General features: G+C 47.0%; 1 protein-coding gene across 7 annotated transcripts in view; it reads left to right on the top strand.

Moving 5' to 3' along the window:
• mapk8ip1b (mitogen-activated protein kinase 8 interacting protein 1b) overlaps nucleotides 1-15,440 on the top strand; it is a 267,584-nt gene that overhangs the window by 241,025 nt on the left and 11,119 nt on the right. For all 7 annotated transcript variants that reach the window (XM_086008309.1, XM_086008305.1, XM_086008311.1 and 4 more), the window contains 2 exons: nucleotides 1,839-1,914; nucleotides 14,579-14,751. In XM_086008309.1, coding sequence (XP_085864435.1) covers nucleotides 1,839-1,914; nucleotides 14,579-14,751 — 249 coding nt within the window. The remainder of the gene's footprint in view (nucleotides 1-1,838; nucleotides 1,915-14,578; nucleotides 14,752-15,440) is intronic.

The following is a 15,440-nucleotide window of genomic DNA, read 5'->3' as shown; positions in this document are numbered from 1 at the left end:
TTGGAATTCTCTGCCCCAGAGGGCTGTGGATGCTCAGTCGTTGAGTATATTCAGGAAAGAGGTCGATAGATTTTTGGGGTCTCGGGGATTATGGGGATAGGGCGGGAAAGTGGAGTTGAGGTCGAAGTTCAGCCATGATCTTATTGAATAGCGGAGCAGGCTTGAGAAACCATATGGCCGAATCCTGCTCCTAATTCATATGTTCTTAAAATGGCGGACAGAGGAATTGCCCTTCCCGTCCCCGCCCAATCAGAATTCCTCAGGGTGGCCAGAAAAGGGGGTGAAGCCCAGTATAAATGGGTCACACCCCAAATCCTTCAAATGTCGCTCATTCCATACCCAAAACCGATCAGGATTTGTAGGCTAATATATCTTGTTTGTTTGCGCTCACCGTGTGAAGTCTGAGGGTGTGCCATGTGAGCGTTTTGTGTGGGAAGCCTCTCTTCACTATTACAATGTGTGATTGGAAACGCACGGCCCTTTTCCACTTTCTCTGATTGGCTGATGGCCGGCTTCTTGCTACGCGCTGGATCCACCAATCAGAGAAAGGGAATTAGTCCCACGGGCGTTGACACAGCGCTTGGCCGTAGCGCATGAAGGAACGTTTGGCGGGGAGAATTATGCGTCAGGTGCAGGACCCGCCTGATTTTCCTGTTGGGCGGTGCTGTTTCTCAATACTATCAGAACGTGGGAGAAACTACATCAGAATCTAGCAATGGGGAGAAAAGGTTAGGGATTCCAGCAGAGAGATGATTAGTACAACAGAAGCAATATCCAGAGTTAATATTAATGGCTTTATGGAACTTGCAATTGAGCCACAGTTGGTGATATTAGCAGACAAAGACTTTGCCTGTTCCTACGATAATAATCTTTCTGCTGTTTTAACTCGGGTGTTAAGCTTCTGCTAAAACCAAGGAAAGCAGTCCATGTATAATACTTAACAACATTGCCTGCCTTGTCTCTACCGTACCCCTATCACTGCTAATACATCTTTTAGCAGCGTATAGAATCAGAAACTTACAGCCATTCAGCCCATCGTGCCTGTGCCGGCTCTTTGAAAGAATTGTCCACTTAGTCCCACTCCCCCTGCTCTTTCCCCAGAGCCCTGCAAATTTCTCCCCTTCAAGTATTTATCCCTTTTGAAAGTTACTATTGAATCCCCTTTCAGGAGTTACCACAGGACATAGGCAAGTTCGAACTTTTAAGTAAGTCTTGTATTTATTTAGCGCCTTTCACAACCACCAGACGTCCCAAAGCTCTTCACAGCCAATGAAGTACTTTAGAAGTGTAGTCACTGTTGTAGTGTCGGAATCACAGCAGCCAATTTGCACACAGCAAGCTCCCAGAAGCAGCCATGTGACAATGCTCGGATAATCTGTTTTTAGTGATGTTGGTTGAGGGATAAATATTGGCCCTAGGACCCCGGGGAGAACTCCCCTGCTCTTCTTTGAAATAGTGCCGCGGGATCTGTTACGTCCACCTGAGAGCAGACGGGGCCTCGGTTTAACCTCTCATCCGAAAGACGGCACCTCCGACAGTGCAGCCCTCCCTCAGTACTCGCACTGGAGTGTCAGCCGAGATTTTTGTGCTCAAGTCTCTGAAGTGGGACTTGAACCCACAACCTTGTGACTCAGATGTGAGAGAGTGCTACCCACTGAGCCACAGCTGACACTTAGTCAGTTAGAGTAAAGATGTGTCCTGTAGAGAATAAGCAAGTGGGATATTGGCTTTAACGAAGGGGGTTATTGTTATCTTAAACGCATTGGCATAGAAACTGTTTTTCACTTCATTTCCAGTGAAGCCTATTAAATTTATGTGTGTTTATTTCTGTAACTTAGGTGCAGAATCCTATGGATTGTTTTCATGTACAATAAATGGAGAAGAAAGAGATCAAACACACAGAGCAGTATTCAGGTAAGAACCACTCCACTTAGCAAATACAGGCCGAGGCCATTCGGCCCACTGTGCCCGTACCCGTGCTAGTCTTCATCTACAGCGACCGACTCCAATCCCATTTCTCCTGCCTTTATCGCAAGTTACCACCGCTTTCATCGACCTTTTTTTTTTGAGTGAGACTCCAAAATAACAGCCCGTGCTTTCATGTCGGGCCACGATCTGAAACCCAGGGCCTGAAATCATCCTGTGGTGTTCCTCACGAGACTGAAATTCAGCCAATTGCTTCTGATTTTGAAGAAGAGCAGGAGGAGTTCTCCCCAGGAGGAGTTCTCCCTCAATCAACTTCACTAAAAACAGATGATCCGGTCATTAACACATTGCTGTTTGTGGGGACTTTGCTGAGCGCAAATTGGCTGCCACGTTTCCTACATTAGGAAACAATTCAAAAGTGTTTCATTGGCTGTAAAACTCTGTGGGACGTCCTGAGGTCGTGAAAGGCGCCATAGAAATGCAAGCTCATTCTTTACTACTCTGCGGCCTTCCAGAGCATTCAGAATGCCTGGCACTACAAGCAAGATTCCTCGTTAGTATCGAGGCTCACTGGACAGTAAACCACGACTTAACACTCGAATGAGGAGGATTTCACAGGCTCTACATCTCTCAGCCCGAACCCCACTCACCAGCTTCGAGAGGGCTCCTCCAGGATAGGTTGGTGGTTCTTGGCACTGTTCTTTCAACAAAAAAAAATGGTCGGCACTGTGTCCCTCCCACCGAAAGCAGCTTTTAGGAACTCGTCCTGGAAGTCCCGTGCTCACAACGGGGTAACCGCCCCGATGCGGCAGTTATGAACACTGCCTGTATCTGCCTCTGCGCCGCGAACCGGAGACGCAGCGCGGAATCCCCTTCCTTCCATCGAGCTGCCTGAGGTTTCCGCAAATCTTCTGCTGAAGTGACGGCGGATGATCGGGAGAACTCCTGCAGAAATCCAACCCCGATATTTTTCCCAATGTTTTTCCCCAGACCTGTGACTCTGCGTGGAATTTGGATTGTGCTGTGTGAATAAGAACATTAAAATTAGGAGCAGGAATAGGCCATACGGCGCCTCGAGCCTGCTCCGCCATTCAGTAAGATCATGGCTGATCTTCTACCTCAACTCCACTTTCCCACCCGATCCCCATATCCCTGATTCCACTAGATTCCAAAAAATCTATCTATCTCATGTTGAATATACTCAGTGACTGATCATCCACAGCCCTATGGGGCAGAGAATTCCAAAGATTCACAACCCTCTGAGTGAAGAAATTCCTCCTCATCTCAGTCTTAAATGGCCGACCCCTTATCGTGAGACTATGCCTCCTACTTCTAAACTCTCCAGCCAAACTCTCAGCATCTACCCTGTCAATCCCCCTCAGAATCTTGTATGTTTCAATGAGATCACCTCTCATTCTTCTGAACTCCCGAGAGTATCGGCCCATTCTACACAATCTCTCCTCATAGGACAGCCCTCTCATCCCAGGAATCAATCTAGTGAACCTTTGTTGCACCGCCTCCAAGGCAAGTATTTCCTTCCTTAGATAAGGAGACCAGAACTGTGCACAGTACTCCAGGTGCGGCCTCCCCAAAGCCCTGTACAATTGTAGTACTGTACAACTGAGGTAAACATCATGCAGCGCTGAGCAGCAATGTGCACTAAAGAACCTGAAAACTAAATCTATTGGATCTGATTTTGTAGTGTGTGGTGTAAAATCTCTACTATTGTTCTTCTTCTTAGGCAGTCCCTCGGAACCGAGGATGACTTGCTTCCACATTAAAAATGAGTTCGCAGGTGACTAATTAGTCCAATGCGGGGCCTACAGTCTCTGTCACAGGTGGGGCAGATGGTGGTTGAAGGGGCGGGTGGGTGGGGTGCTTGGGTTGACGTGCGCTCCTTGCGCTGCCTGCGCTTGGCTTCCGCTTGCTCCCGGCGAAGAGACTCGAGGTGTTCGGCGCCTTCCCAGATGCTTCTCCTCCACTTTGTGCGGTCTTGGGCCAGGGATTCCCAGGTGTCGGTGGGGATGTTACACTTTTTCAAGGAGGCTTTGAGGGTGTCCTTGAAGCGTTTCCTCTGCCCACCTGGGGCGCTCTTGCTGTGTCGGAGCCCCGAGTAGAGCGCTTGTTTTGGGAGTCTCATATCGGGCATGCGGACGATGTGACCCGTCCATCGGAGCTGATCGAGTGTGGTCAAAGCTTTGATGCTGGGGATGTTGGCCTGAGCGAGAACACTGACGGTGCACCCATCCTGCCAATGGATTTGCAGGATCTTGCGGAGGCAGCGTTGGTGGTACCTCTCCAGTGCTTTGAGGTGCCTGCTGTACATGGTCCATGTCTCTGAGGCATACAGCAGGGCGGGTATCACTGCTGCTCTGTAGACCATGAGCTTAGTGCCGGGTTTGAGGTCCTGGTCTTCAAACACTCTCTTCCTCTTGTTACTCTAAACATGAATGGCCACAAGTATCTTCTACTGCCAGCAGTCAACCCTGACTCATTGCAGCTGTGTTAGCTGTAATTTGCCAATCTGTGCAGCCTTCCTAATTTCCGGTACACTTCAGTTAGCTGTACTGATGGACTGTTTTCTTTCACTTCTAGCACTTTCTGCTTAAAAGTTTTTCCAAGTTATTTGACGAAAAGCTCGCGGGGACAAATTTCCAAATCTTTATTCAGATGAAATTTATACTGAGGAGCTTTTGTTTTAAACAGGGAGGTTCTGTGCATTTTCTTTCAAATAGAGAGGCTGTGTGAGGGAGAAAAGACATTCTGCTGAGGACACACCTGTCTTGTGGTGAGACCACATCTGGAGTATTGTGTGCAGTTTTGGTCGCCTTATCTGAGGAAGGATGTTCTTGCCATGGAAGGAGTTCAGCGAAGATTCACCAGGCTGATACCTGGGATGGCAGGAATGACGTATGAGGAGAGATTGTGTCGATTGGGCTTGTACTCGCTGGAGTTTAGAAGAATGAGAGGGGATCTCATTGAAACTTATAAAATTCTAACAGGACTGGACAGACTAGATGCAGGAAGGATGTTCCCGATGGCGGGGAAGTCCAGAACCAGGGGTCACAGTCTAAGGATAAGGGGTAGGCCATTTAGGACCGAAATGAGGAATTTCTTCACCCAGAGAGTGGTGAACCTGTGGAATTCTCTACCACAGAAGGCAGTAGAGGCCAATACATTAAATATATTCAAGAAGAAGTTGGATATATTTCTTAAGGCTAAAGGGATCAAGGGGTATGTGGAGAAAGCAGGGACTGGGTACTGAATTTGGATGATCAGCCATGATCGCATTGAATGGCGGAGCAGGCTCAAGGGGCCGAATGGCCTGCTCCTGCTCCTATCTTCTATGTTTAACATTTGTTTTTTGTCCTAGAAATTTCAGAAAGCGCATTAAGCTCAGAGAGAGAGAGACAGTGGGGATCATTTTCACTTTCTGCGGGAACGGAAGATGGTGGTGGTGGATCAGCCGTCCGTTATACACCCTCGCCCAAATTTTCTATCCCTTGCAGTCAACGGAGAGGAAAATTGGGCAGGGTAAATAGTTCTCCACCCTCACTGTGTCAGCCGTGGCTCAGTAGGTAGCACTCGCAGCTCTGAGTCAGAAGGTTGAGACTTGAGCACAAAATTCTAGGCTGACACTTCAGGGCAGTGCTGAGGGAGCGCTGCATTGCCGGCAGTGCCGGCTTTTGAATTAAACCGAAGCCCTGTCTGCTCTCTCACGTGGGTGTCAAAAATCCCACGGTGCCATTTCGAAGAAGAGCAGGGCGTTCTTCCCGTTGTCCTGGGCCAATATTTATCCCTCAATCAACATCTCTAAAAATAGACACCTCAAAAAGTACTTAATTGGCTGTAAAGAGCTTTGGGACGTTGTGCAAGGCGCTATATAAATGCAAGTCTTTTCTTTCTTTCCCACTAAGTGAAAATTACCCTAAAAATGTTTCCGCAGGATAACTGAGTTCATTTTACAAAAGTTGAATTTTTAATAACAGCCTCTCATTGTTTCATCTGATTCTTATTTGTTCTCTTATGTTGACAGTAAGCAATGTAATTGCTAACAGCTGTCCAACGCAGAGACAGAGAAACCCACACACAGGTTAACCTTTGGCGACAGCGTAAACCGCACAATATTGAATCGGCCACCCGTTGCAAACCACTCCCGACTTTTCTTTATATTGACTTTGAGGAAAGGAAAATCAGGAGAGGTTTATAATGGGTGACCGATCTGATATTGTTCATTTTACACTGTGACCAAAAGTGTCTTTCCTCATCTTAATTTGAGTTTCCAAATAGAAAACAAAACGAGTTAAAGCTCCAATCACCACCTGTGTTTTCTTGAAAGTAATTAGAATAATTTTCTTATAGATGTGTGTGTGTGTGTGTGTGTGTGAGAGAGACAGATAGGCACTGAGATGCACATCCAGGAACCAATGGCAAACACTAAATCATTGTTTAGAGAGGTCCCTTAGAAAGTCACAAGCCAGTATTGCCACACATGGGAGTCCCCACCATCACACCCTGCCCCCCCACTCTCTGCCCAGTCAACACTGTCAGGCCCATGCCCTGTACCTCTCAGTGGAAATAAAAATGTGGAGGTATACATAATGGGCTGCCAACTCACTATCATCCGTTTTACAGAACTGTTCTGAAGACTCTTGTGTAAGATCACAGGAGATCGACTAGTACATTATATGGACAATTGTACCAGTGCTGGTGATTGCAGGAGATTTACTAGCACATTATATCAATATAGAAAGAAAGACTTGCATTTCTATAGCACCTTTCATGACCTCAGGACCTCCCAAAGCGCTTTACAGCCAATGAAGTACTTTTTGAAGTGTAGTCACTTGTAATGTATGAAACGCAGCAGCCAATTTGCACACAGCAAGCTCCCACAAACAACAATGTGATAATGACCAGATAATCTGCTTTATTGATGTTGATTGAGGGATAAATATTGGCCCAGGACACCAGGGATAACTCCCCTGCTCTTCTTCGAAATAGTGTCATGGGATCTTTTACGTCCACCTGAGAGCGCAGACGGGGCCTCGGTTTAACGTCTCATCTGAAAGATGGCACCTTCGACAGTGCAGCACTCCCTCAGCACTGCACTAGAGTGTCAGCCTAGATTTTTATGCTCAAGTCTCTGGAGTGGGACTCGAACCCACGGCCTTCTGACTCAGTTGGGTTAATTCTGGTGTTAAAATAGCAGCGAGAGGAATTTGAGATGGACTCATTACCAATTGTGCACTTGTATCCCACAGTGTAATTTCAAGAGCTGCGTGTAATTGGGATCAAGCGTAATATGTGTAACTATTAATTGGAACTGTCAGTAGATTTGATTTGACTAATGAAACCAGTAGCTAATTATACCACCCACAGACCTGCAGAATTATTACTAATACCAAGTGGGTAATTTTAATGTCTTAATTGGCTGTGTCACAAATGCCAGTGAGTTACGGGTTCAAATATCACTGCAGGACTTGTCAGCCAACATAACATGCCCGAGGTCCCATCTGCCGGTTCGGGAAAATGTAAAAATATCCTATGATATACTATCTGAAGCAGCGCAGGATGTTCTCCTGCCGTCCTGCCTAACGTTTCTCCTTCAACTGACCACCACCAAAATCGGGTTAATTGGTGGATAAATCCCCAGGCCCGGACGAGATGTATCCCAGGCTGCTGTGTGAGGCAAAGGAGGAGATTGCAGGGGCTCTGACACAAATTTTCAGAACCTCTCTGGCCACAGGGGAGGTGCCAGAGGACTGGAGAACAGCTAATGTAGTACCATTATTCAAGAAGGGTAGTAGGGATAAACCAGGGAATTACAGGCCAGTGAGCCTAACATCAGTGGTAGGGAAATTATTGGAAAAAATTCTGAGGGACAGAATTAGTCTCCACTTGGAGAGGCAAGGATTAATCAGGGATAGTCAGCATGGCTTTGTCAAGGGCAGATCATGTCTGACTAATTTGATTGAATTTTTCAAGGGGGTGACTAGGTGTGTGGATGAGGGTAGTGCAGTGGATGTGGTATACATGGACTTCAGTAAGGCTTTCGATAAAGTCCCGCATAGGAGACTGGTCAAGAAGGTAAGAGCCCATGGGATCCAGGGTGCCTTGGCACATTGGATCCAAAACTGGCTTAGTGGCAGAAGGCAGAGGGTGATGGTCGAAGGTTGTTTTTGTGACTGGAAGCCTGTGTCCGGTGGGGTACTGCAGGGATCGGTGCTGGGTCCCCTGCTGTTTGTGTTCTACATTAATGATTTGGATGTGAATGTAAAAGGTATGATCAGTAAGTTCACAGATGACACGAAAATTGGTGGGGTGGTAAATAGCGAGGAGGGTAGCCTCAGTCTGCAGGATGATATAGATGGGTTGGTCAGATGGGCGGAACAGTGGCAAATGGAATTTAACCCTGAAAAGTGTGAGGTGATGCATTTTGGAGGGACTAACAAGGCAAGGGAAAACACAATGAATGGTAAGACCCTAGGAAAGACAGAGGATCAGAGGGACCTTGGTGTGCATGTACATAGATCCCTGAAGGCAGCAGAACAGGTGGATAAGGTGGTTAAAAAGGCATATGGGATACTTGCCTTCATTAGTCGAGGCATAGAATATAAGAGCAGGGAGGTTATGATGGAGCTGTACAAAACGCTGGTTAGGCCACAGCTGGAATACTGTGTGCAGTTCTGGTCGCCCCACTATAGAAAGGATGTGATTGCTTTGGAGAGGGTGCAGAGGAGATTCAACGTTACCTGGGCTGGAGCGCTTCAGCTATGAAGAAAGACTGGGCAGGCTGGGGTTGTTTTCCTTGGAGCAGAGAAGGCTGAGGGGGGACCTGATTTGAGGTGTACAAAATTACAAGGGGCATAGATAGGGTAGATAGAAAGGAACTTTTTCCCTTAGTAGAGGGGTCAATAACAAGGGGGCATAGATTCAAGGTAAGGGGCAGGAGGTTTAGAGGGGATTTGAGGAAGAACTTTTTCACCCAGAGGGTGGTTGGAATCTGGAACTCACTGCCTGAAAGGGTGGTAGAGGCAGGAACCCTCACAACATTCAAGAAGCATTTGGATGAGCACTTGAAATGCCATAGCATACAAGGCTACGGACCAAATGCTGGAAAATGGGATTAGGTTAGACAGGGCTTGATGGCTGGCGCGGACGCGATGGGCCGAAGGGCCTCTTTCTGTGCTGTATAACTCTATGAATCTATGACTCTATTCATTTGCTGTTGGTGGGACCTTGCTGTGCACCAATTGGCTGCCATGTTTGCCTTTATAACAATTGTAACTATATCACATGACTCAGTCTGTTTATAAATCAGCCCACTAGTTTATGATGACTGAACAAGTCAAATTCAGGTTTTATTCCCATGGGATTTTCCAGGATTTTCATCACTGCTTTTGGGGGGGGGGGGGATCGTGTTCCACGATTCCATCCATTTGTCCATGACAATTGGCGCCTGAGTAATGGGTCCCTTTAGAAAGAAAGAAAGACTTGCATTTCTATAGCGCCTTTCACGACCACCAGACGTCCCAAAGCGCTTGACAGCCAATGAAGTACTTTTGAAGTGTAGTCACTGTTGCAATATGGGAAGCGCGGCAGCTAATTTGTGCACAGCAAGCTCCCACAAACAACAGTGTGAAAATGACCAGATCATCTGTTTTTGTGATGTTGATTGAAGGATAAATATTGGTCCAGGACACCGGGGAGAACTCCCCCTGCTCTTCTTCAAAATAGTGCCCTGGGATCTTTTACATCCACCTGAGAGGGCAGACGGGGCCTCGGTTTAACGTCTCATCTGAAAGACGGAACCTGCTAGAGGATTGGCTTGCACTATGCTAGCCAAACTTGACACCGAGCCACATAAGGAGATATTAGGGCAGGGCAAAGAGGTAGGTTTTAAGGTGCGTATTAAAGGAGGATTTTAATTTAATTTAACTTAATTTACGCAACGAGTGGTTTGGATTTGGAACGCGCTGCCTGATAGGGGGGTGGATACAGATTCAATAGTAGCCTTCAAAAGGGAATTGGACAAATACTTGAAGGGGAAAAAATTGCAGGGATATGGGGAAAGAGCGGGTGAGTGGGACTAACCTTCTCGAGGGCAATTAGGGATGGGCAATAAATGCTGGCCTTGCCAGCGACGCCCACATCCCGTGAATGAATTTAAAAAAAAACTGGATTGCTCTTCGAAAGAGCTGGCGCAGACTCGATGGGCTGAATGGCCTCCTTCTGTGCTGTACGATTCTGTGGTGCCAATAGAGTTAGCAAGGAAAAGTAACAGGTTGTCATTGTTAGTTAGAGTCTTGTGTAAGCACTTTAGTAGATCTAGTGGCCCGGTAAATCTGCAGTTATTCTGGCACACTCCTGCCATAGAGAGCACACTGGGATGGCTGGGTACTCCGCCAAGACCCAGGACTAGTTCAAATTCCACCACGGTAAGTTGCAAACTTGAATTCAACACATCTGGCAATTTGTGGCTAACACCAGAAAATGACCATGAATGCCAGATTGTTGTAAGAATGAAGCTGGTTCTCTAATGTCCTTCAGGGAAGGGAACCTGCCAAACCCTACCCAACATGGCCAACATGTGACTCTAGTCCCACACAATCTTCCAAAATTCCCTAGATTCTGGAACGGTCCCAGTGGATTGGAAGGTAGCAAATGTAACCCCGCTATTCAAGAAAGGAGAGAGAGAGAGAAAACAGGGAACTACAGGCCAGTTAGCCAGACATCAGTCGTCCGGAAAATGCTGGAATCCATTACTAAAGACGTGGTAACAGGGCACTTAGAAAATCATAATATGATTAGGCAGATTCAACATGGTTTTATGAAAGGGAAATTGTGTTTGACAAATCTATTAGAGTTTTTTGAGGCTGTACCTAGCAGGGTAGATAATGGGGAACCAGTGGACGTAGTATATTTAGATTTTCAAAAGACATTCAATAAGGTGCCACACGAAAGGTTGTTACATAAGATAAGGGCTCACGGTGTTGGGGGTAATATATTAGCATGGATTGAGGATTGGTTAAAGGACAGAAAACAGAGAGTCAGGATAAATGAGTCATTTTCCGGTTGACAGGCTGTAACTTGTGGGGTGCTGCAAGGATCAGTGCTGGGGCCTTAGCTATTTACAATCTATATTTATGACCTAGATTAAAAGACCGAGTGCAATGTGCTCAAGTTTGCTGGCAATACCAAGCGAGGTGGAAAAGTAATGTGAGGAGGACAAGAGTCTGCAAAGGGATAGAGACAGGTTAAGTGAGTGGGCAGTGAGGTGGCAGATGCAGTATAATGTGGGGAAATGTGAGGTTAATCACTTTGGTAGGAAGAATAGAGAAACAGAATATTTTTTAAATGGTGAGAAACTATAAAATGCTGGTGGTCAGAGGGATTTGGGTGTCCTCGTACACGAAACATAAAGTTAACATACAGGTACAGCAAGCAATTAGGAAGGAAAATGGCATGTTGGCCTTTATTGCAAGGGGGTTGTAGTACATAGAAACATAGAAGCTAGGAACAGGAGTAGGCCATTCGGCCCCTCGAGCCTGCTCCGCCATTCAATGAGATCATGACTGATCATCCAAACTCAGTACTCTGTCCCTGCCTTCCCCCCATATCCCTTGATCCCTTTAGCCTTACGAAATATATCCAACTCCTTCTTGAATATATTTAATGAATTGACCTCAACTGCCTTCTGTGGTAGAGAATTCCACAGGTTCACCACTCTCTGGGTGAAGAAATTCCTCCTCATCTCTGTCCTAAATGGCTTACCCCTTATCTTTAGACTGTGACCCCTGGTTCTGGACTCCCCCGTCATCGGGAACATCCTTCCTGCATCTAGTCTGTCTAGTCCTGTTAGAATTTTATAAGTTTCAATGAGATCCCCTCTCATCCTTCTAAACTCCAGTGAGTATAAGCCCAATCGACCCAATCTCTCCTCATACGTCATTCCTGCCATCCCAGGTATCAGTCTGGTGAATCTTCGCAGCACTCCCTCCATGGCAAGAACATCCTTCCTCAGATAAGGCAACCAAAACTGCACACAATACTCAAGGTGTGGTCTCACCAAGGCCCTGTACAACTGCAGCAAGACATCCTTGTTCCTGTACTCAAACCCTCTCGCTACGAAGGCCAACATACCATTTGCCTTCTTAACCACCTGCTGCACCTGCATGCTTACCTTCAGCGACTGGTGCACAAGGGCACCCAGGTCTCGTTGCACTTCCCCTTTTCCCAATCTATTGCCTTTCAGATAATAATCTGCCTTCCTGTTTTTGCCACCAAAGTGGAGAGTAAGGAAGTCTTGCTACAATTATACATGGCTTTGGTGAGACCGCACCTGGAGTACTGTGCACAGTTTTGATCTCCTTATCTGAGGAAGGATACACCAGCTTTGGAGGCGGTGCAACAAAGGTTCACTGGATTGATGCCTATGATGAGAGATTGTGTAGAATGGCCTCTACTCCCTGGAGTTTAGAAGAATGAGAGGTGATCTCATTGGAACATGTAAGATTCTGAGAGGGCTTGACAGGGTAGATGCTGAGAGGTTGTTTCCCCTGGCTGGAGAGTCTAGAACTATCGGTCATAGTCTCAGGATAAGGGGTCGGCCATTTCGGACTGAGATGGGCAGGAATTTCTTAACTAAAAGGGTTGTGAGTCTTTGGAATTCTCTCTGAAAGGGCTGTGGATGCTGAGTCTTTGAGTATATTCAAGGCTGAGATGGATAGATAGATTTTTGGACTCTAGGGGAATCAAGGGATATGGGGATCGGGCGGGAAAGTGGAGTTGAGGTCGATGATCAGCCATGATCTTATTGAATGGTGGAGCAGGCTCGTGGGGCCATATTGGCCTCCTCCTGCTCCTAATTGTTATGTTCTAAGATTTGGGATGTCAAAAATATTTTTTTTAAATTTGAAAGTGCTTCACTTTGTAAAGGGCAACTGCAAAATCTTTCCCGGGGGAGGGGGGATAGTGTACTAACACCTCCCCCCGCCCCCCCACCCGACTTTGACTTACTTCATGTGGCGGGTGGCCTAGATGCTCCTTTAGTGGCATTGGTGCCCGTGTGCAGGCAAAGTGGTGAATCTCGCTGACCCCAGTACATTTGCTAGGTTCAGAGGTCGAGGTTCCTGGCTGTGCAATCCTGCATAATCGCTGCCCTGTGGATTTTCATGCCACGGTCTACTTGAGGTGTGCGTCCAAAGGGTGTTTGTTGCCTCGCCCCCCCTTTCTATCTCTGTAACCGCCTCCGACCCTACAACCCTCCGAGATTGCGGCCTTCCTATGAACTCTGGCCTCTTGAGAATTCCCCTCTTCCTCCGCCCCACCATTGGCGGCCGTGGCTTCAGCCGCCTAGGCCCTAAGCTCTGACATTCCCTCCCTAAACCTCTCCGCCTCTCCTTCCTCCTTTAAGTCTTCCCAGCTAGAATCAGAGAACGGTTACAGCTCAGAAGGAGGCCATTCGGCCCATCGAGCCCGTGCCTGCTCTCTGAAAGAGCATTTCAGCCAGTCCCACTCCCCCGCCCTTTCCCCGTAGCCCTGCACCTCTTTGGCCAAGCTTTGGGTCACCGGTCCTGCATTTGGTCACCTGTCCTAATGTCTCCTCATGTGGCTCAGTGTCAATTATTTTTTGATAACGCTCCTGTGAAGTGCCTTGGGACGTTTTACTACATTAAAGGCGCTGTATAAATACGAGTCACTGTTGTAATAATGTAGTAACAGTGCCCAATGAAATGGGCCGTGCCTCAATCCATTCCGCAGATTAAACCCATATTTCAGTTTGAAAATATAGGGTTAGTGATGCTGAAAAATCAACACATTAACGGGCAATTTGCCTTAATAAAATAGAAGATATTCTGAATACAAAGTGACATGAATCAGTCATTCATGAAAGAAAGACTTATGAAATAATACTGAGCGGCCTACGGGTGGCGCTGTCCAGGGAGAGTATAAATACTCGGACACGGGCCCAGCTTGCGCAGGACATTCTTAACAGGAACTAGTGAAGGACACAACTAGACCGCCATGTTGTAAAACAGTTGATTAAAGCTTTGTTTAACGCTTAGACCAAGTGCCTAGTAGTTTTCTTACGTCACAAGGGGCATAATTAAGTAGTATATTTCCACAGTGTTATATACGCAAGGCAGGTTTCATGGAAAAATGGATGGGATCATGGAATGCAAATGGTAAAAGAATCTTGCAATCAATGTTCCCCGGAGGCCGCACTATGTTCCGCGCGGCCTGTTTCTTGCAATGCGCGGTCCCTTTAAATTTCTGCCCGTATTTCCAGTGTAAAGGCCGGTGAGCGGCCCGCGCGGGACCTTGTGGCTCGCCGCGCATCCACGCACGCTTGCAGCTTAGAGGGAACACTGCTTGCAATCCTATGTAATAAAAAGTGAAATTTGACCTATTCAGTCATAATAAACCGTTGGGCCTTATGATAAACGGAATGCGATCTCCCAAAGGCTGGTAAATATCCCACCGAATCTACGTGATTTAAAACGACTCATCCGCCATAATCTCGTGGCCCTGGCGGAATGCAAATTTGCCGCAGTTACCGCTCCGCCGTGGTTTTGTTTGATTCAAGTCTTGGTGGCCGGGCAAAGCTTTTCCTTCCTTTCATGGTGGTCTCTCTTGTCGCCCTGCGTAGATTTGTGCCACGACATGACGACGAACTGGAGCTCGAGGTGGACGACCCTCTCCTGGTAGACGTGCAAGCTGACGATTACTGGTACGAAGCCTACAACATGAGAACCGGCGACAGAGGAATCTTCCCAGCCTACTATGCACTGGAAGTCACTATGGAACCAGAGCACTTTGCAGGTACCCCACTCCTCATCTCAAGAGGGTCACCCAGCGGGTAACGCGATGCGCTCCAACCAGCACGCAAAAATGCTGGAGATTTGGAATAGGGGAAAGAGAGAATGCTGGAAAACGATCAGCAGGCCAGACAGCCGCTGCGGAGACAGGAAAGAGATTAGCTCCATGCTTCAGGTCAATGGCCTTTCTTGTTTCAGTTTACATAGAAACATAGAAGATAGGAGCAGGAGTAGGCCATTTGGCCCCTTGAGCCTGCTCCACCATTTAATGAGATCATGGCTGATCATCCAAATTCAGTACCCTGTCCCTGCCTTCTCCCCATATCCCTTGATTCCTTTAGCCTTAAGAAATATATCTAACTCCTTCTTGAATATATTTAATGAATTGGCCTCCACTGCCTTCTGTGGTAGAGAATTCCACAGGTTCACCACTCTCTGGGTGAAGAAATTCCTCCTCATCTCTGTCCTAAATGGCTTACCCCTTATCTTTAGACTGTGACCCCTGGTTCTGGACTCCCCGCCATCTAGTCTGTCTAGTCCTGTTAGAATTTTATAAGTTTCAATGAGATCCCCTCTCATTCTTCTAAACTCCAGCGAGTATAAGCACAATCGACCCAATCTCTCCTCATACGTTTGTAACGCACACAAACCAGCGATTGGTTCCACCGGGCCGGGATCTTGCTGGAAAATCAA

The sequence above is a fragment of the Somniosus microcephalus genome, chromosome 15, assembly GCF_052327205.1.
Source record: "Somniosus microcephalus isolate GS21.2 chromosome 15, FLI_Smic_1.0, whole genome shotgun sequence".
Taxonomy (NCBI): domain Eukaryota; kingdom Metazoa; phylum Chordata; class Chondrichthyes; order Squaliformes; family Somniosidae; genus Somniosus; species Somniosus microcephalus.
The sequence above is the reverse complement of the archived record's forward strand: the minus strand, read 5'-3'. Positions and strand labels throughout refer to the sequence as shown.